Source organism: Lolium rigidum, chromosome 6 (assembly GCF_022539505.1).
Source record: "Lolium rigidum isolate FL_2022 chromosome 6, APGP_CSIRO_Lrig_0.1, whole genome shotgun sequence".
Lineage (NCBI taxonomy): Eukaryota > Viridiplantae > Streptophyta > Magnoliopsida > Poales > Poaceae > Lolium > Lolium rigidum.
In genome coordinates, this window is record NC_061513.1 from 146,853,828 (window position 1) to 146,873,326 (window position 19,499).

The 19,499-nt window shown below is 43.2% G+C and overlaps 4 protein-coding genes across 4 annotated transcripts; 1 reads left to right on the plus strand and 3 right to left on the minus strand.

Moving 5' to 3' along the window:
• Nucleotides 1-9,949: 9,949 nt before the first annotated feature.
• Nucleotides 9,950-11,298, minus strand: LOC124663399 (GDSL esterase/lipase At4g10955-like). Its single transcript, XM_047201105.1, has 2 exons — nucleotides 11,063-11,298; nucleotides 9,950-10,940 (listed from the first exon to the last, which is right to left on the minus strand). Exons 1-2 carry the CDS (start codon nucleotides 11,203-11,205, stop codon nucleotides 9,950-9,952), a joined length of 1,134 nt encoding a protein of 377 aa, XP_047057061.1. The 5' UTR covers nucleotides 11,206-11,298.
• A 324-nt stretch (nucleotides 11,299-11,622) lies between these two features.
• LOC124664175 (uncharacterized protein At4g18257-like) lies at nucleotides 11,623-15,329 on the minus strand. Its single transcript, XM_047201752.1, has 3 exons — nucleotides 14,963-15,329; nucleotides 13,201-13,512; nucleotides 11,623-12,030 (listed from the first exon to the last, which is right to left on the minus strand). The coding sequence occupies exons 1-3, from the start codon at nucleotides 15,301-15,303 to the stop codon at nucleotides 11,850-11,852; spliced, it is 834 nt and encodes a 277-aa protein (XP_047057708.1). The 5' UTR covers nucleotides 15,304-15,329; the 3' UTR covers nucleotides 11,623-11,849.
• A 247-nt stretch (nucleotides 15,330-15,576) lies between these two features.
• LOC124664178 lies at nucleotides 15,577-16,871 on the plus strand. Its single transcript, XM_047201754.1, has 3 exons — nucleotides 15,577-15,798; nucleotides 16,261-16,329; nucleotides 16,424-16,871. The coding sequence occupies exons 1-3, from the start codon at nucleotides 15,612-15,614 to the stop codon at nucleotides 16,732-16,734; spliced, it is 567 nt and encodes a 188-aa protein (XP_047057710.1). The 5' UTR covers nucleotides 15,577-15,611; the 3' UTR covers nucleotides 16,735-16,871.
• A 204-nt stretch (nucleotides 16,872-17,075) lies between these two features.
• On the minus strand, nucleotides 17,076-18,767 carry LOC124664176 (cytochrome b561 domain-containing protein At4g18260-like). The gene is made up of 4 exons (XM_047201753.1): nucleotides 18,341-18,767; nucleotides 18,085-18,246; nucleotides 17,827-17,975; nucleotides 17,076-17,735 (listed from the first exon to the last, which is right to left on the minus strand). The coding sequence occupies exons 1-4, from the start codon at nucleotides 18,485-18,487 to the stop codon at nucleotides 17,426-17,428; spliced, it is 768 nt and encodes a 255-aa protein (XP_047057709.1). The 5' UTR covers nucleotides 18,488-18,767; the 3' UTR covers nucleotides 17,076-17,425.
• Nucleotides 18,768-19,499: the final 732 nt, after the last annotated feature.

Here is a 19,499-nt window from a genome sequence, read left to right on the forward strand (position 1 = left end):
ACTTGTGTTGTCGACTTGTCGTTGTAACCAAGAGCCAATAAGTACAAAAGAATTTCACCCCAAAAAAGTGAACAAATGCACATGTCGAAGGGCCTGATTGTTGCTCACAATTGGTTTTCTTTGTATGCGATGAAAACGGGCTGTTTGGTAGGGCACAACGAAAAGATTTTCAGTATAGCATGGTTCTCAAAGCAGTCCAAATGCAGAGAAAAGTTTTTTTTTTGAAATATTTTCTATTAAAAGGATAGCAGACCGCCTCATTAAAAACCTCCACTCTGGAAGGAAAAGAGTGCGTCTGGTACCCGCTGCCCATCATCCCAATAAAGTTACATCATCCACGAGCTTGCAAAGAAAAGTTAATCCAAGTAAAACGCTTATTCGGCAGTTTTTCTGTGATCAGGCTCTGGCGAGCTCAGATGTGGCCCCTTCGTGGCTGGAGTAAGTTTGCCACTAATTTGCATTATTTCATTCTCCCCGATCTACAAAACGGTGGGTCGGTTTAAAATATAATGAACACGAAAAAGATGTGTATTGACGTTACGAATCAATTTCCTTGAACGGTTTTTGGTTTCGTGGAGCAATCGAATGGCAATTTCATATTCCCTTTGAAGCTTTTTTTTTGCCAAATATAGTCAAAATTTTCATAACCAGTAGCGCGTTTTAAAATTCCTTCGAGGAGTAGCTTAATCTCACTGTCGTATACGAGCACATCTAACTCTACTTAATTGTAGATATACTCGTTTACGAATGTCAAACCCAAAAACTTTGAATACGAAAGTACTACGAAATGGTGAGGTCAAGCTACTCCCCAAAGAAATTTTGAAATGGTTGACCGTGTGCGAAAATTTGACAAAACTTGTTTACAAAGGGCTCAAAAAGGAACACAAAACCAAGTTTGAAACACTCGACGAGACGATGAACAGATGACGGGAATGGAATCACACATCTAGGCGCGTCTTTTTCGACGTAGACCTTATCTCGAATCAATAAATGGTTACAAAGATTGAAGATGATTATGATTGAACTAGTTTAGTTAATCACAACCTTCCTCAACATGCAGGATACCAATCGTAGTGCGTCTCGTTTCTCCGACCAACCCAAGTGAAATTGTTAGCTTCCAAACCTACTATCAAAGTTGCCCCAAGTCAAATTTTCACTCATACGGTTGCTATTGGGCTAAATTAAATGCGACGAAAAGAAACGGAAAAATCACTACGAGCAACGAATCATGCCCTAAGTATTTTGTGCCTCTTTTTCCTAAATAACGTCGGTCTTATCTCAGTCAATTTACATCCAGTGGCATAGTACTTAATCAGTTCCAAACTACTCCCCAGTTCACTAATATAAGATAGAAGATATAAGATATTTTCATCTTTAGTAGATTTATCTATTTTTATTATGTATGTAGTCTATTTTTAATGTGTAGATTCACTCACTACAGTGTATATCTAGTTCACTATGAAGTCATCTTATATTTGTAAATCTCTACTACTTATAAAGGCATGAAGTGCCGTAGGAAAATTACATCTACACCGTACATCCAAATATCCAATCACATCATACGGACACGATCTTTCCATTCTCCCCACCACTTCTCCGTCAAACGTGGCGGCATCGCTTCAGATGATTACATTCTGGATCTCCAACGCAACTTACTCCGCTAATCTCGCTTTCCTCGCAGCAAGCCTTCTTTGTGCGAGGTTGTGCTCCTTCACCATCCGCGATCTCCACCCACGAGCGGGTCGCCGCCCTGTGCACCCCACGCCCACGCCACGGCGTCGCGCCCTGCGCCTCCACGCCCGCACACCAGCCGCCCACGATTTGTGCCTCCGTGCCCCAAACCTCGATGCCCGCATGCTGCCGTGCACAAGAAACACGGACGGCCGCAGCCGCAAGCAACAGCGAGACAGTTTCCCCACGCAGGAGATGCAAAATCTGCCACAGCCGCTCTGCAAAGGCCACACATCTTGATGGAATGGGTCTAACCAATGCGATCCTATATCATCGTGATTATACTTCGATCGACTGAATGTTCTCCCTTTCGGCAAAAAAAACAGGTAAGATGGGCTCTGGCGACGACGAAGGCGACCAGGGCGACCTCGAGGACGCGGCGCCGGCGCGCTGCCCAAACTCCTCTCCGTCGCCGGCCGCGCCGCCGGAGCTGTTGGCGCCCCCCCTGCGGTCGGTACCTTCTCGAGGGGTGGGGAGGAACCGGGGCAGGTTCTGGGCGCGCGATAACCTCTTGGACGGCGACGCGTTGTCCTCCTCCTCGGGCGGATCTGACGACGGCGTGTCTGACTCGGAGCCGGGGCGGCGCCGGCCACCGGCCTTATGCACCCTGGAGGCTTTTGTGCTCCGGGCGGTGGAGCTTGGGGGCTCCCTCCCGGCGACGAAACGCTCGGCCTTTGCCCCGGGCTGCAGGCCTTCCAGATGCGGTGGCTCTGCGCCGCCGCGGTTCCGGTGGCTTGGCGATGCGGTGGCGCCTCGGCGAGGTTCTGTTTGAATCGAACGCGGGTGTTCATTTTAATGTACCAATTGACTTCTCCATTAGCCATTTTCTACTGAACCACCTGAAGGCAATTTTTGATAGGCTAACCTGAAGACTGTGATTTCCCAGCCAAAGCTACAATACATGTAGGAGTTCCCAGGGAATTAGTAGGTCTCGAAGGTGAGTTACCATGTCGCACGAATTGCTCTCTCCATATATTGTGTGGTATATATCTTATCTGAGCTTTCAAATCAATAGAAGGTTCAGATCTTTTCTTCTTCAATGAGCTTCGGAAATTTGTAGGAGTAGCTAATTAATACATGGTCAATAGTATTGCAGTCCGGTGCAATGATTTTCGAGTGGAATTCCACCATAGCGTATATTTTATCTGCAACCATTTGCTCATGCAAGTACAATATCCAGTGTTGAGTTCCTTTTACATTCTCTATTAGTTATGCACCAAATTGTTCCTACTAAGTTGTGCTATGCTCAAGTTTAATTTATACTCCAGAGCTTGCTTGCCAAGATCAACGAGGAAGCGACGCTGTGGGCAATGGCTGGAGCAAAGGGCCTACAGGATGTGTGGCCAACAACCTGGGATGTCCACTGATGTTTTTGTTTTCTCATGATCACAATGTAAACCTGAACTCCATCTTTCCAATAAAATGAAAACAGTTTAATTTATACTCCCACCGTTTCACAATAAGAGTCGCAAATTTTTCTAAATATGGGTGTATCTAGACACTAAAACATGTCTAGATACATTTGTATGTACACAAAGTTGCGACACTTATTTTAGACAAGATTTGCATACCTGATTTAATATAATACAGATTGCATTACACAGGTCATAGGAAGAAGAATATATTGTTGTGCCATCTTCCACTTCCTATATTGGGCTTATTCTCCATTGCAGGATATGATAGTTGTGTTCTTTGTGTCTTTTTACATCTATTTTGAAGTTAACGACACCTAGAGAGATTTTACATTTCTCAAATGGTTTCATATTGTTGTAAATACTGAAGTTAGTAACACCTTACATTCTTCTGTTTTCTGTCTTTCCTATTTTGTTTGGGAGTGAATTTTTTATCACACTAAGTTAGGAGAATGAATCTGCAGAAAGGGTAGTGTTTATGATTACTACCATTTTGTTAACCCAAGGTTACGGTTCATTCAGGCGATGAACCTGCTTGTTATATCTTGATTGTGTTTGGAGCATAAATACTAATATTATCTCCTTTGCTCTTTTGGTTGTTCTAGGAGAGGACTTAAGTAACAGGAAGCAATAAGTTTTCTAATACTCTTGTTCCTAGCAATAAGTAGCGGTTCACATATGAAGAAATGGTTCAGGTAAATTTACCATCAAGCCAACAACAGTCTCTGAACTAGGATGTACTTATGTTACTGAAGCTGATCATTTATAGCTCAAAGAGATCCTTTTTGTTCATATTGTCATGTAAAAGTTGAGTCTATTATTCTCCATTAACTGTGTATCTATATTCGTAGATTACGAATTCTGTTTTGCACGATTTCAAGACTACTGAAAAATATTGAGGTATTATTGTTCTTTCGGAATAAATACACAAGTCCTCTTTTCCGGAGTTTCTTTTAACATGTTGTGCCAGTATGGCGTAGCAGAATTTATGTATCTGCTTGGAGTCATGGAGTATCGTAGTATCAGTCCCCTGCACGTCCCTAAGTACATGGCTTTTAGATATTCCACGTTGCAAATTATGTTGTTTTATCATAGGCGATTTGGTAGAAAGCACCACCACGCAGCCTTGCATGTGCTCATATAGCTACTTGTTTCAGAGTAGCACTCTATAGTTTAGCAGTTGGCATCATGATTTATCATTGGTGCTTCACAGGGTGCATGCCCACAAATAAATATGTATATGCATGCATACTGACCACATGCCCGAGCTGAAACTAATTAAGATCAGTCTGCCCGGTCTGTGATATGCGCTTACATTAATACCTTTTACAAGTTGGTGTTGTGTGAAAAGAACATTAATATGCGCTTACATTAATTACAACAAAGATCCATGCTACTCCGGAGCTCATAATTCTTTGTTCTCTTGATCTCTCTCACCGGCTACGCTGCCACGCCAGAGCTCATAATTTTGATGACATCCTTTCGATTGTTAAAGTAGACCATTATGTATTTATCTCAAAAGAACATTCATTGTTCTATTTTTTTCTATTACATTAGGTTCATATTAGCCGAGACGTGCATGGCACGTGCAAGCTTACTAGTAGAGGGGGTAGTTGACTCTTTATCTACATACATCGTACTAAAACAGATCTATATACATATGTATCTACATAAAATTAAGTTAATTATTTTGGAGTGGAGGAGGTCTATTATACTAGTATTTTTGCATTACCACTCCTAACTTCTATCTTTCACAGCTAGACAGGTCCATACACTATCCAAATGTTGAAATTTGCCTCGTTATTCTAATAAGTGGAAAGAATTTTGCTTCAAAATGTGTGAAAATTTCCCTGATACATAGTAAATAACTACGGATAACCTTTTAGTTCCTATGGATTAAAATGGTTTAAATTTCTTACCAAGTCCTAATAAATCGTACTCCCGTCAATCCAAACTAGTTGATTCCACTTTATTTAGATATGAATGTATCTAGTCTAAAGTTGCTTCCTAAGGCATTACCTCTAGTGTGCTAAATTTCTTTCCAATGCATGGAACTTCACAACAAACCCATTTTGTGTAATGTTGATGAATGCGGCATATTGTTCAAAACTAGAAAGTTTCTTTGAAAGGTACAAAATAAACATATTATAGGGGTCGTATACAAAACTAGATTGAGTACCATACACAATAAGGAATGGGTAAAGTTAGAGATTTCTTTTAAAAACTTGTCAACATGGATCTTCAACCGTGTTTAGTTTAAGGTTGACTCTTTTGGATTGAAAAATGTGGTTTTTCTTCCGATTGTTGCTAGAATATGGTCCAAACCTGTGATCATATTGATGTGTTCAACATAAAACCTACAAGATTTAAAAATATATTCTAAAGGTTGGGATTAAAAAAAATTGACCATTAAAAAGGTAAAATGACCTAAAGTTAGAATTTGAATCCTTAGAGCAAGTGAAGAAAATTGCCTATTTGTGTCATGATGCTTTTGTGTGAAAAACTGAAATCAAGTTCAATGGTATAATGCAAATGTGGATGAAGAGAGTTATTGGTATCAAAAGTCACATGCACCTTGGTTACTTCCGAGGGTTCAAAATACTTCTTATTTTCATAGAATTTCTAATGAAACAAAAAATACCACATATTCATTTGATAATAATGGCAAAGTTGTTGAGGAAACAAAAAAAACATTTTAGAACATGCTATTGGATACTATAAAGAGCTCTTTTGCCCTGCTCACAACTTGTTCCACATTTCCCATTCTATGTGAAACTGTGTTAAAAATTTGAATGTTGATGACAATGAAGATCATACTAGTGCCGAAGAAGTGAAAATGGCCTTTCCTATATATTAATCATGCCCCTGGTCTCGTCAATATTCTCATAGAATTTTATCAACATTGTTGGGAGATTGTCGAGATTATGAAATATCCTTTTAGCTTTTATATATGTTGGAACTTCTGATGTTCAATTTCTCAATTATGGGGTTAGTACTCTTCTTCCTACAATATATGATGCTAATAAGAATTAGTAATTTGGACCTATTTTCCTTTTGAGGTGAATTTACAAACCGATTACAAAACATTGATTTTGAGACCAGAACCTTACACTTCAACATTATTTAGCATTCATTAGAATGCTTTTCTTTATCAAAACTAGAAACATCACAGTCATGAAATCATTCATGAGTTCACTGAAATAAAATTGGGTGATATTCTAATTTTTTTGGAGAAGGCATATGATTAAGTCAATTTGAATTTTCTGCTAGGTTGTCATCGAGTTGGAGGTTTTAACGAGAGTTGGTTTTCATGGATTCACTAGATTATATTTAGTGGGTATGTTAATGTTATGATCACTAATAAAATTGGAACTTCTTTTAGAACTTCCAAAGGGGTTAGGTTTGATCCTTTGAACCCCTTTTTTTTTGTTTAAAATGGTAGGCAAATTTCCTATTATATGGTGAGCTCAATAGAATCCTTTTCACTAGGATAGCTTGATCATGATCTGATTTACAAATGAGTATAAATCCTACAATATGTTTATATACAATGTTATATCATTCATGAACCTAAAAACCCTCTTAATTTGAAACTCTTATTATATATATTTGAAATGTGGTGTCATTTGTAAGTGAAATATCTGAAAAATGAATGTTCTACTATTGGAGGTGATAATGATAAAAAAAAATTACTTTTGATTCTTTGAAAAATATTGACTCGGCTTTATTTATACTAAGATGCTAAAATATTTGGATGCTAGAATTGGGGAGGCACATTACCCTTACCGCGGACAAATAGATGTCGAGGTAGCATCTTCCCTTTCTCTTATTTTATCGTACCTGCTAAATCGATCCTTAAATATCATCTTCAACAGTTGTTAGTCACTTTTTTCAGCATCATATGGTGCCTTAACCCTATTGGACTCTAGTTTGTATGGTCTCCCATGATTTTATATGTCTATGTTATTGTTGAACAAGAATTTTGTGGAAAAAATGGATAAACACATAAGAGCCTTTTTATTTGTTGGGTTAAAGAAAAATACTATGTAGTCAAGTGGACTAGGATTTGTAGATATAAATCCAAAGGGGGTATTGGTGTAAAGATTTAAGGAAGCAAACTGTTTAGTTTATTGAGTAAGTGGTGATGGAAGTTAGAGACTCAAACTTGTCCATGGAAGCAAATTGTTTGTACTAAGTATATGAGAAATAAAATGGTCGAGAATGTGAAATCAAGAATGACTAACTTACCATATTACAGGCTCTGTTGAAAGTGAATATGTCTATTTTTGGGGAAGAGAAACTATTTTTAACAATGTTAAGTTTGCAAGAGTTTGGAAGGACGCATGGCTTACTTAATGGGATCCCTATTTGAGATAGATATATATCCTACTACCTTTATCTCAGTGTATAGGTCTTGCACGTCTTCCTAGATTATCAATTTGACCAACGTAATACAAGGTATGTATTGCAAAACATATAACATTAGAAACTTTAGATGTTATATTTTAATGGTAAATTTTTTATGATGTCCAGTTTATATTATATTTTTCAAATTTATGACCTAGCTAGGGATACGCGTAAGACGTATACACCGGTATGGAGGAAGTGTGTTGTTTGATAATTGTTAGTATCAAAAAAAAACTTTTGAGTATGCGGTTGGTGTAGATTTTAATATTCCCTTTTAAAGAAGGCTTCTTCCTAATCGGTTAGATGATTTGATCGATATATACACAAACAAGGAGCGGTGTAAAACTGACTGTCCTAACCAAGTATATGATTTTTTCATGAACTGATTTGTGGCCGAAAATTAAGTAAATTGGTATATATTTCATATAGTAACCAAAAATAATGTTCTTGAAATTATGGGTAATTTCAGACAATTCATCTGTTCACAGCCATACAACCAGCTAAGTTGCCAAACAGTGAAATTCGAAACGGCAGTTTTCCTTGCGCATCAGCTTTTCCTTAGCAGCAACTTTCGCTGCACAGCTAGCCAACCACAGCCCAAACAAACGTGCCCTACGATGAGTAATTCCTAGATACTTTGTCATTCCTGATGTGTGTTATGGAAGTTCACTATGACTAGTCTGTTCTCTACTAAATCCATGTACTAGTTTCGGGAACACGGTGCATCGATGGTTCTCATAACAAATGGATTTGGGAAGCTAAAAGTCCATTGAAAATAAAACAATTAGGAAGTATGTGGTAGCTTTTTTAGAATGCTATTCTTACAAGAGACAATTTGAGAAAAAGGAAGTGGTTGGGATCTCCCTTATGGTCTTTCTGTAATCAAATAGAAACTACCAGACATCTTTTCTTTTGGTGTTGTTGTGCTAAAGTTATCTCGGAGCTCTAGGATTTATGTTCAACACTTTGTTTTGTCATGGTTTGTTGTGGCAATGCTTTTCATGGTTATATGCTTATTTCCCTTGTGGTAAACGGTTTTCATATGCCTCTTATGGTAGTTGGTTGCTAGGCCATTTGGACTATCATGAACAAAATAACTTTCTAGAAGATGACAATATATAAGATCTTATGTTGTGAAAACCTTTACTATGTGCTCCTCTCTTCATTACTGAGTATGTATGTACAAACCTACTGACGACCATGATCTGACAAGGATCTTATCAACTCATGCACAAGGCTTCAAAGTTGACCTCTCACCATGTTGGGGATGCTGATAATCTTGTTGATGCTAGGACTGGAATTTTGATGATTACAGATGGATAGTATAATGTGTGGATGTTGGGTTGTGTTATGCTGAAGATGGAGAGCTCCTTTTGTCACACTTTCTTGTGATTCTGTTGTGATCATGTAAACCTATGGTGGTTTCTTCTGATCTTTTGAAACTCCGTAGTGTAGGGGTATGGTTTTGCCCCGTAGTGTGATCTTGATGTTGAGATGATGCAGCGGGTTTTCTACCAAATGTTTCCCTACTTTCCATGTCTTCATGTAATTGCTTTGTTCGAGACTTTGTACTTCCGTCAAGAAGTTGTTGTAGAGAGTAGCCCAGTTGACAAAAAAAAGGATAGTATGTTGACCCCCACATAGTTCTTCATGTAGAGTAGGACACCCCACCCTAATCTCACGGATATAACATAGCTTTCCACGAGAAGCCCGTGCAAAAGAAGACATTAATATGAAATTAACTTCTCCCGGTTTTGGATGGATTATTATATAAACATGTTGTTACATACAGTACAATCATGATTTATTCGTTTAAATGCATCCATTAAATCAGATATACTTAAGTGCGCATTCAGGTAAATATTCACCTCACTCAGTTTGTCAAAATGGTTTGTCAGAAACCGATTTGTTTAGTTTCAACATTGATTTTTTTTTTCGAAATTCAGATCGTTCTGAAAAATTGCAATGAATATATTAATTCACCCATAGTTCAGTGAGCACTGTAAAATTTCAGCTCATTTTGACAGATAGTTTGCGAGAAATCTGCTTGTTTAGCTGCATTTGCGTTTCAAACTCAAACTGCACAGAATGTTTTTGAAAGAAAACAGTAAACCATACATAGCATAGAGAGATTTTTGGTAAATATTCAACTCGTTTCGACAATGGTTTGAGAGAAACCTAGTACTTATTTCAGTTTTAGCCTCGAATTTTCGATAACGACCGTGATGGATTGGTCGGGTTGACCAAGTGGAAATATAAGTGTCCCTCGAATTAAACTCAGTTGCAAAGTTGAGAACGGATGAACTTTTCTGTGCTATATGAAACGGTCGATTTGCATGGCATAATTACCCAGCCTTCGACAAGATCAAATAACACGAGTACACTGCTGTCACAGAAGCCTAACTTCCGGCGCCTGATGCGGCCGGCGACTGGGCGTAGAGCGACCTGAGCTGGCGGTCTACGAGCTTGCTGTGGTTGAGCGCCACCTGCAGCTCGACGTCGTCAGCCCACCACTGCTCCAGCCCGTGCGCGGCGAGGAACTTGCTCGGCCCCTTGGAAACAACCAGCATCCTCGCCACTCCGGCCATGGTGGTGCCGCTCCCGCCCCCGCTGCCGACAGCGACGGTCGCCGTCCCGCTCGCCGCGTCGCTGTAGTAGCAGCAGATGTAGTCGTTGGTGTTGATGTACAGGTGCGGCAGCCACTTCGCCATCCCCGCGCGCGCCAGCGACGCCTTCGCCTCGCTCTCACTGTTGCCGCCCGCGTCGGCCACCTGCGTGCCCATGTAAGGGATCCAGGCGCGTACGCGGCCCCACAGCTCGCCGGCGGTCTCGGCGAAGCCCTTGAGGCTCATGGCGAGCGACACGGACGGCGGGTTGAAGACGTGGCACTCCACGAAGACGCCCTCCTTGGCCAGCGCCTTGCCCACCTGCAGCGCGAACCCGGCGCCCAGCGAGTGCCCTCCCACGCACACGTTGCCCACGCCGAACCTGCGCGCGGCGTCCCGCAGCGCCGCCAGCGCGCCGGCGAAGCGGACGGAGCCCTTGAGGCTGTCCCAGGTGAGGAACCGGAGGTCGTCCACGACGTCGCGGCGGAACGTGGGCGCCTTGAGCAGCGTGCCGCGCAGCGCCACCACGGCGGCCGGCGCGCGGGTGGGGCGGAACGGGATGTAGTCCGAGAGCGCGGCCTGGCGGTCCCACTCGAGGACGGCGCCGTAGATGGAGCCGTCGCGCTCGTCGACGAGCGCCTGGACGAGCCTGTACTTGAAGGGACGCCACCACTGCGACGCGAGGCCGGTGCGCGCGTCGCGCTTCTCCTGCCGGTCCAGCTCCAGCATGTACGCTCCCTGGATGAAGCACGCGATCACCATCCGCCGGTAGTTGGGATTCTTCCTGCATCCAGTATCGCAACAAAACGAAATTCCTGTAATTATCGGAAGCGAAGCTGGATGCAAATGGGCAATGCAACACTCATTCATGTGAAACAAACGTATACGGCGTACTGAACTACTGACCAGCTTGAGCTAAGAAGATCTTTCCAGCTCGTGAACGAGAGCTTGCGGGGGCCATACACATGGAAGTCGAACGGATTCGACACTGGCACCATCGCCGCCGATGCTGCGTCGCCGGCTTTCTTGCTCGGCACCGGCTTAGCCATGGATCCTCCACCGTGAATTTGCGGGCCGCGCAGTGTTGTCTTCTCGCCGGCACGGAACGTCAGATGATATGCAGTTTAGCTTGGGCAAGAATAGTTTCTTTGAAGTTGAAAAGAATCAGAGAAAGCACGGCGGAGCTTTTTTTTATCTTCGGTCTTTATTCCATCATCGTATCTCTCCCATCCAGTGAGTGGAACAGGGAACCTGCTTCTTTCTCCTCCGGTACCATGTTAAGGTAGAACTGGTGGATCATACTCTAGTTAGAGTTGGGCGCATAAGATTCGCCAACTTTTGAGCTACACATCTCACAGAAATGGAGATGGCGGTGATATGCTTAGCGGCGACGGGAAGCATCTAAAGAGAGCCATGATAGAAAAAAAGATTGCAGGAATCTGTCAAAGGCCCAGCAAACAAGTGGAGGATCAAAATGTGTCACTGTCAAAATTCAAATTGGTCTATATTTGGTTAGCTTTGTACAACAATATTGTGAACGAAGCCACTGTACATTCCGAGACCACTTTCTGTATTTGGTTTGGCTGGATCAAGGGCATCACATGCAAAAGAAAGTTCCCATGGTCAGTTGCATCCATCATGATCGCACAAACTACAACTGCTACCTGGACACAAGTGACATACACAATCTTGACTAGCTAGCTGGTTGGTCATCACTGGCTGAAGATGCCTGCTTTTCAGCAATCAACTTCTCCAGGCGTTTCTTGAGGTAAGCTTGCTTGAGTTTCTCTCTACGAGCCAAATCCTGCTCTTGTCGCCGGGATTTCATCGTTGAAACCTTATGTCTAGCCTCACTTACTTCCTCGTGAACCTCCCTGCAGACATGCCATGGTGCAAGTTAGTCAAAGACCTAAAAAATATTATTCTCGGGGGGTGGGGGGATGAAATTCAATAGCACCTGGTAGTGATAACATTTTGTTGTCTATGTCAGTGAGTACAAGAAATCAAGGATGAATCCTTCATCATGACATTTTATACTGTCGTACAAAGCGACAGTTTAAATTTGGATATACTACCTTTGCAATCATTTCCACTCAAAACAATTCCTAGAGGCCGGAGTAATGTTAACTGTTGGAAATCTTTCCAGTTTCCTACCCATGTCGCATCTCTTTATCATATGGCTACCATTAGCTGGATTCACTCTATGGCCTCAACTTCTGCACATCTCCTGATGTATCATATATCCGTGTCTCACCATAAAAGGCTTGAAACTAACACATTCCACAAGTATTACAGGTTGAGATGCTCCGGAAGTTTATACGACTCACAGCGTCATAACTCATAAGTGCTTCACTGGCTATGATTGTACTACTGGCTACTGCGTGTAAAGTATACTAAGACAAATTTTAATTAGGTCAGCGGATCAGTGAAGAATACATGTACCAAAGGACTGCAGGTCTTTGCTATATATTTATTGTAAAGGACAAAAGAATTACTTAGTGTTTACTTGGATAGGAAAGATGTGACAAATGAAAGAACAGGAAAATGTCAGTAATTCACGTAGTATATAATTTTGTATCCCACCTAACACTCAAGGTGCAATGCTCCTCATACTACAAGTCCACAAGAAAGTTTTGGTGCCTTATAAACTATAACTACTGCTACTCTACACATGAAACAGCTAAACACAGCTTGTACAGATTTGCATATGGTATTACTCGCACAGAGACTAATAATTAACAACCTGCTCTGTTTAAGGGCATGACTCTGTTGTCATGGCATGCTAAAAATTGATCATGCACAATGCGCTAGAACTAAAAGGTATGAATTGGGAGCCTAACTGCAAGTTAGAAACACCAGTTTGATTTTGTAAATATGTACTATTCATGCTGAGTGTTTATGGAAGCATCAAATAATTACAAGTGTTAGGACACAAGTTCCAATTTTGTTATCTACATGTCCTAGACCAACACTTTTGCTGTGATTTCTCAAGAAGTGACACTGAAGTTCAGTTCAATGCAGCAACTATCAGAAGAAAACAGTACCTGACAAAGCGTCTGTGCTCATCTTGGTCAATTGTTGTACCAGTTCGTCCAAGGCCCATTGGCTTGGCATTTGGCATTGAATCGGTACTCTCATTTTCTGGTTCTGCATGCTCAGAGGCAGTAGGGGTCTCTGGCTGCCGGCGCTCACTGACTTGGTGAAAACTTTTCTGGAAGAAATCAACACAATATTTCTCCTGGTCTTCTTCATCAGGCAGCTCGCCTCTGGCTAATTTCTCATACAACTCTGCCTTCTTTTCTAGGGCAGAATAACATACAGACCCATCTTTCACAGCTTTCAGCTCCAGCTTATCTCTGTTTGAAAAGCAAACATTAAATACATCAGTTCACACCAAGGGCATGCACAAAAGTGTGAAATGAAAAAAGTACGAACATCAAATGATACACCGAGAAAAAACGACAAATTGATAGTGTGAAATCAGTATCCTTAGAAATGCTACATGAAATGCAGAAAAAAAATTAGTACAAGAGCAAGTGTGGCAAGGATGTCAGATATTCAGCATTGAAAAACAGCAAAAGTCAAATAACGGTTAGCAGACATCTCCAACTCAATTATATTCACTGTTAATTTGTATATGCGCTAGAAAAAGGCAAATTGTATTACTCCGGACAAACCGCACAATGTAACAGCACATGTAACAGTTTACTCCTTTAATTACTAGCTATACAACCACTTGAAAGTGCCTTCATTCATTCAGGAATTTTGCATGCTAAAAATAGAAAATGTGAATATCCTTCAACAAAACTATGAGTATGAACCAGTATCTATAATTATCCTGAAGAAATCCTAGCTTGCTACCTTGGATAGCCCAAGGGCAACACAAACTAGGTTCGGCGAAGCACCTAACAAGGCACATGCATCCGTAAACAGAGATTAAGCTCAGTCAGTTATGATTCAGTCCTCCTATTAGAGCAACAGATACCTAATGCCTATACAGGCAATTACTCTCCTAACACAAGTCACATAACCAAAAATTGGTAAGGGCATGTCAAAGATACAGTCAGCTGCTATCTCTTGTACCCCTTCATGTCAAGCGGAGAGAATAGTGAAAAAAACTATACAATGGGTGTCCATACATGCTTAATTCTTGCACGAATTAAAAACTCTGTGATAGTGAACTATGTGTCACCTGGTTGCAAGAATTGGAATTTCATTATACACAATTTCCCAGCAAGATTGATTCATGCGAGTGTGGATATCTTAACTTGTCTATTGCACGCATAATTTACAAGTTTAATCATTTATGTGTATACTGCAGTTGCTGCGCTAAGCAATACCCATAGACCACATCTCACCATAAAAACACACAAATAGCCCATTAACCTAAAACCCACATTTTTTGAAATCGTTCAAGCATTAAGTAGTCCATTATATTAGTTGCATCTAGTGCTATCTCTAGATTGGCAAGGAAGAGCAGAAGAGACAACAGCTGACTCTACCTTTGTGCACTGCTTTCATAGTTTTATAGTTTGCACTGCCCTAATGACATGACAACCTAATCTCCCAAAAGCAGTGTTCAAACTTGAAAATCCAGCATCAAGAAATCCTTCACAGATAAAGAACTACAGCTACTTAATTCACGCTCTTACTACAGACGATCCATGTTGGGGATATAATACTACTACCTTATAAGGGCAAACCATAGGGGGGTTGATTCAGCAATTCTTCTCAAAGCTAACATCAAATGGCCAAGCTTAGCCCACGCAGAGGTAGATACGATAAGGACAATAACCGTGGACGTACTTGTGGGCACGAGCGTCAACGCCGGAGTTCTTGGCCCCGAGGGGGTCCGCAGGGCCGGCGCGTTTCTTGGCGCGGCGGAACTCGCCGGAGGCGGGATCAGCGGGGGCGGAGTTGCGGGCCTCCTCCTGGGTGCGGTAGAGCTGGGCCTTGAGGTCGAGTATGGACGCCGCGCCGACGCCCTCGATGGCCTTGTGCTTCTTCGGCATCACCGTCGACTCCGTCAGCCACCCGAGCGACTCCATCCGCCGCTCCTTCGGAACACCGCCCTGCTGGTTCGGCGCGGCCGCGGAGGAGGAGGTGGAGGAGGAGGACGGCGCGGTACCTGCCGGCGACGGCATCATGGCGGTGGCGGTGGCGATTTGGGAAGAATGGGTTCGTCGGCGGAGGGATTTGGTGAATCAGGGGAGGGGATGTGTGGGCTGGGCTATTAGCATTGCGGACCGACTCTGGCCCGTGGGCCGAAGTTTCATGGGCTGGACTCGAAGTCTGCTGGTTCCAGAATGTTCTTCTGTGGGCCCGATCCACCTGGACAGGAACGTGTGGTGACGCGAAGCGGAAAATTCCCACCACAACTGACGCTGAACATGTCGAATTGCGTCTATCGATCACTCGGGTAACTGGGCAAGAGCCACAAAACCTGCGCCGGTCCATGGCCTGCAGCTTCTCCCCTTCCTCCGCCGCGAGGCTCCAGGCGGTGGACGCGGCGGCGGCGGCTGCCGTGAAGAGCGCGAGGGTGCCCCTCAAGGTGTCCGCCTCGCCGGCGTCGAGATCGCTGGGCGGCTGCAGGGCTGCTCGGCAAGAGTTCGAGGGCGCCACACAGGATCCCAGCGTATCAGGTACCGTCCATCTGTAAGCCCTCAAGGCTTCGTTGCTTTTTATAACTGAACAAGTGTGGATGAACTGTCGCTACTGTTACCCCCGTCACGGTGCGAGTCTGATGAAAAAAAGTACTAACAGAGCTGCATAAGAACAGTAGGGTAAATTATGCATGGTATGTTCGAAATCGCAAGAAGCTGTGTAGGATTGGGACTATTAGACCTGTGTGAAATGTTTCATACTGCCCAGTAACTTACGAAAATTCAGCAATTTCTCTGAACAACGTGATGATGTCTAGCAGAAACAGTGTTCTGATCCTGTTGCTTTTATGTTCGATGGCAGAGGCTGTAAATTCATCTACTTAGCAATCCAAAGCAAAGTTAAGATGTAATTACAGTCCCCATGTGTAGCAAGCTTCCTTGTTTCGAACTTCTCATCTTAATTAGTATCAGCAGTTGACATTACCATCTTGTCTTCTATAGTTTCTTCGGCACGCACCCAGTTGGATTTCCTGGAGCAACTGACATCATCCTCTACAACTGATGCCACTGGTACCTCCCATACTCCAAAATCACCATATTTCCTCAACGTTCCTGGTCCAGCTCCCATGTCTGACAACTAACAACAATCTCTCCTGACGCGTAGAGAATGGCGCCCCTACAGAAACCCGTGTGCAAACTACCATCCGGGAGCAACTGGCAGCGCTGTACGGTGACAGGGGCGATGAATTCACGTTCACCCTCCCGCTGGGAAAGAGACTCAGGCAAGGGCTCAAGACCCTCAACGCCCTGACCGTCTCGCAGAGGAGGAACATCAAGAGGCAAGCGCTGCTCACCAAGGTCAGTGGGAGGAATGACTCGGTGTTCTTCGCTACTGTCGGGGTATTCGTGCTTGGGCCGCCTATCGCCATTTTAGCTATTGCTGTCCTAACTGGCTATGTCCAGCTGTTGCCATGAACAGGAAAGGTGCATATTAATAGTGATCATCTTCAGACTTTCCATACGCGTCAAGTTACTCTGGCTCTGCAAGAAAATTGTATCCTTGTATATAGTTAGAATCTTTATATGGAGTATGTAGATTTTTATCCCATTAATCGCTTGATACGGCATATGTATGTTTTATCCATTATCCACAAAGAACATCGGTACAATTTTATAATTCAACAAGGAAGACACGAAAGATAGTGAAATACAAACAAAAATAAGGATATGTTGTTATGGCATGCATACATGAACAAATCTTATGTCTATTACAATTTCAGAGATGACCAATCTCTTCAGAATTGCACTGCGAAAACTTGCATATGCTACAAGCCTCAAAAAATGCTTGCGCAAAGAAGCAGATATTCATCAACCACAATTCTGGAACTTCTGATTATTCTTTCCCTCAAGAAATGTAATGCTGCATCTGTCTGCTTCCCACAAACAGTAGAAATGGTGTCATGAAACAAGATCCAAATTCAGATCAGAAGATACAACACCAGAGCTCCAAGTCCAATTCTCTGCAATCTCAAAAGAAGTGTAAAAACTGTACAATCTTTTTGAAGGAACACACCAATCAAACCAAAACCATTTTGCAGCATTGCCTTCTCCCCTTTACAGATTCACAACAGTGCTTCCACCACACCACGTTCTTTATTTGGAGACCTCACTCTTGTACCATAGCCAGCTCTTTCCGAAGAGTAGTTGGATAGGTCCTGTGATTATCATTGGGTTTTAGCTGCTCGACAGGGAGATGTCCTTGTTTGATCATGTAGCTCCATCTATCTATCAAGAGATAGAAAAAAGCTAGGAAGGTGACCTCAACGGTAAGGAGGCCGGTCCAAACGCTGACGCTCTTGGTGGTTCTCTCATGGTACGTGCGGAGGCCAGTGTAGACATTTGCGATTCCAGTGGCGCAAACTGCGATGCCGAGAAGCCAATGGACGAAGAACCACAGACTTCTTACCTTGGCACCTCTGCAGAGATAAGCAGGATTAGGTCCACGCATATGAAACATGAAAAACCTACAAATTTGGATGGTTCTGTAGCGAAGTAATTTTCTCTCACCTTTCTGGTCTGAAGAAACCAATGATTGGCTGAAGACACATGAATACATACAATGCCAATCCCACTCTCTGGTGAGTATTACTGAAGGAGTTCTCAAAGTGCATCAAAGACAGAGCGGCACCGCTTGCAGCAAGAAGCACAGCTGCGATCTGCAAAATTCAACCGAGCACGAGAAATAAATAAATCTGATACTCCATATGGAACATGAAAAAAACAGAACATTTCTCGGAAAATGTAGGTCGTAGAGAAGATGCGAACCTGAGAAATGACATGGCAATAGAAGAGGACTCTGACGCATCTTCCGCTTTTCGACTTGCTTGACATCCTGACCAGCAGTATCCCTACAGGCATCAGGAAACCAAAAGAGGACCAGTGGAACAGCGCGTGTAGCTTGAGCTGAAATGCTGCTTTGGGCGTCAGCTGCAAGAGAGAAAACTATTGCTATTAGCACTATATATAAGCAGAGCCTGATGAGGAAGCCAGAAACTCGGTGTAAGAAAAACAGTCTGATTACCTGAAGAGGATGCCCGGTCTTGTTGTGGTTTTGATTGAGATCTTCCGTGGAATTTGACGAGCCATTGGACGGCACTGTAAGAAGCGAAAGAATCACAAAACATGTGCACAGAACGAGCAGTCGACCTTTTTGCCCAGACACCAGCATTTGTGCTAGTCAAAACCTCCTACCCCTGGGAAGAAACAAACTAGCGGGAACCGAAGCTTCGTAACTGGAGAAGGACCAAGCAGGACAAGATTCCTATCTATGCCAGCGAGAAAAATGACTCAAGAAGAGAAGGGGCAAGATCCTGCACACGCTAGAATCCCATGAACAGAAAGACGAAATGAACCCCTTCTGAACAGGAGAATGAGCAGCAGAGAGAGAGAGGGGGGAGACGCCTTCCAGTACTCTATGCACAAATGCCAGGGGTATTTTGATGTGAGCGGCTAAGCTAGGCTCCCTTTAGCTTTGCTTGGTAGTGCCCTGCAATATATTATGCCTGGATGAGGTGAGAGGTGGGAAAGAGGCTTTTGAGCGCACTTTAGCCGAGCTTTTACAACTCTGTGGTAGTGTGATGATGACGTGGGGTTATAGCAGGACGAGGAGAGGAGAGGCTTTTGCCGTGCGGTGGCTGGTGGCTGGTGGTGAGGTGCGGTCAGGTAAAGAAACTGCTTGCTCTCGTTGGTGCTCCTCCAGCTGAAACGCAAAAGCCGGCTCCAAATCGTTGGTGCCTACTCGAGTAAGTGCCGGCCTATCTTTCTGACTGCAGTTTCTCTACTAACTCGTCTGGGCTCCAGTGACAGACTCTCCGAATTTTTGGGTCATCTGAGCCACCCCAAGCTGAAATCTGTTTGGTAAATGGTCACCAAACTCCGTTTCTGCACGTCTAGCTAGTGCTCCGATGACGATCCATGCATGGCCTCGTCGTCCAAGATAGATACCTCCTGGCCGGCTACGGCTAGCCACCGGTCTGATCAGGACAGGAGTGGCTTTCACTCCGATAGATGTGGTTTTGGCTGCACAGAGAAGGGTGTGAAGAATATTGGTGGGCTGGGAAGATCTCTGCAATGCATTGGCGTAAGAGGCCGCAAAGCTAGTAGTGGTCGTTGCTAATGGGAGGGCCGGTTGATGAGTCCTTGTCATTTGTCAACCTCCGTCCTTGCCTCTGCCTAGAGAA

Excerpts from the sequence above, each read along its gene's own strand:
- LOC124664178 (XM_047201754.1), top strand. The coding sequence starts at position 15,612 with ATGGCCTGCAGCTTCTCCCCTTCCTCCGCCGCGAGGCTCCAGGCGGTG. Across the intron at positions 15,799-16,260 it reads ACAGGATCCCAGCGTATCAG|TTTCTTCGGCACGCACCCAG; the intron begins GTACCGTCCATC and ends TGTCTTCTATAG. Across the intron at positions 16,330-16,423 it reads CTCTACAACTGATGCCACTG|AGAATGGCGCCCCTACAGAA; the intron begins GTACCTCCCATA and ends CCTGACGCGTAG.
- LOC124664175 (XM_047201752.1), bottom strand. The coding sequence starts at position 15,303 with ATGATGCCGTCGCCGGCAGGTACCGCGCCGTCCTCCTCCTCCACCTCC. Across the intron at positions 13,513-14,962 it reads GTTGACGCTCGTGCCCACAA|AGATAAGCTGGAGCTGAAAG; the intron begins GTACGTCCACGG and ends CTTTTCAAACAG. Across the intron at positions 12,031-13,200 it reads GAGCACAGACGCTTTGTCAG|GGAGGTTCACGAGGAAGTAA; the intron begins GTACTGTTTTCT and ends GCATGTCTGCAG.
- LOC124663399 (XM_047201105.1), bottom strand. The coding sequence starts at position 11,205 with ATGGCTAAGCCGGTGCCGAGCAAGAAAGCCGGCGACGCAGCATCGGCG. Across the intron at positions 10,941-11,062 it reads GATCTTCTTAGCTCAAGCTG|GAAGAATCCCAACTACCGGC; the intron begins GTCAGTAGTTCA and ends TACTGGATGCAG.
- LOC124664176 (XM_047201753.1), bottom strand. The coding sequence starts at position 18,487 with ATGCTGGTGTCTGGGCAAAAAGGTCGACTGCTCGTTCTGTGCACATGT. Across the intron at positions 18,247-18,340 it reads AGACCGGGCATCCTCTTCAG|CTGACGCCCAAAGCAGCATT; the intron begins GTAATCAGACTG and ends TCTCTCTTGCAG. Across the intron at positions 17,736-17,826 it reads GGTTTCTTCAGACCAGAAAG|AGGTGCCAAGGTAAGAAGTC; the intron begins GTGAGAGAAAAT and ends TTATCTCTGCAG.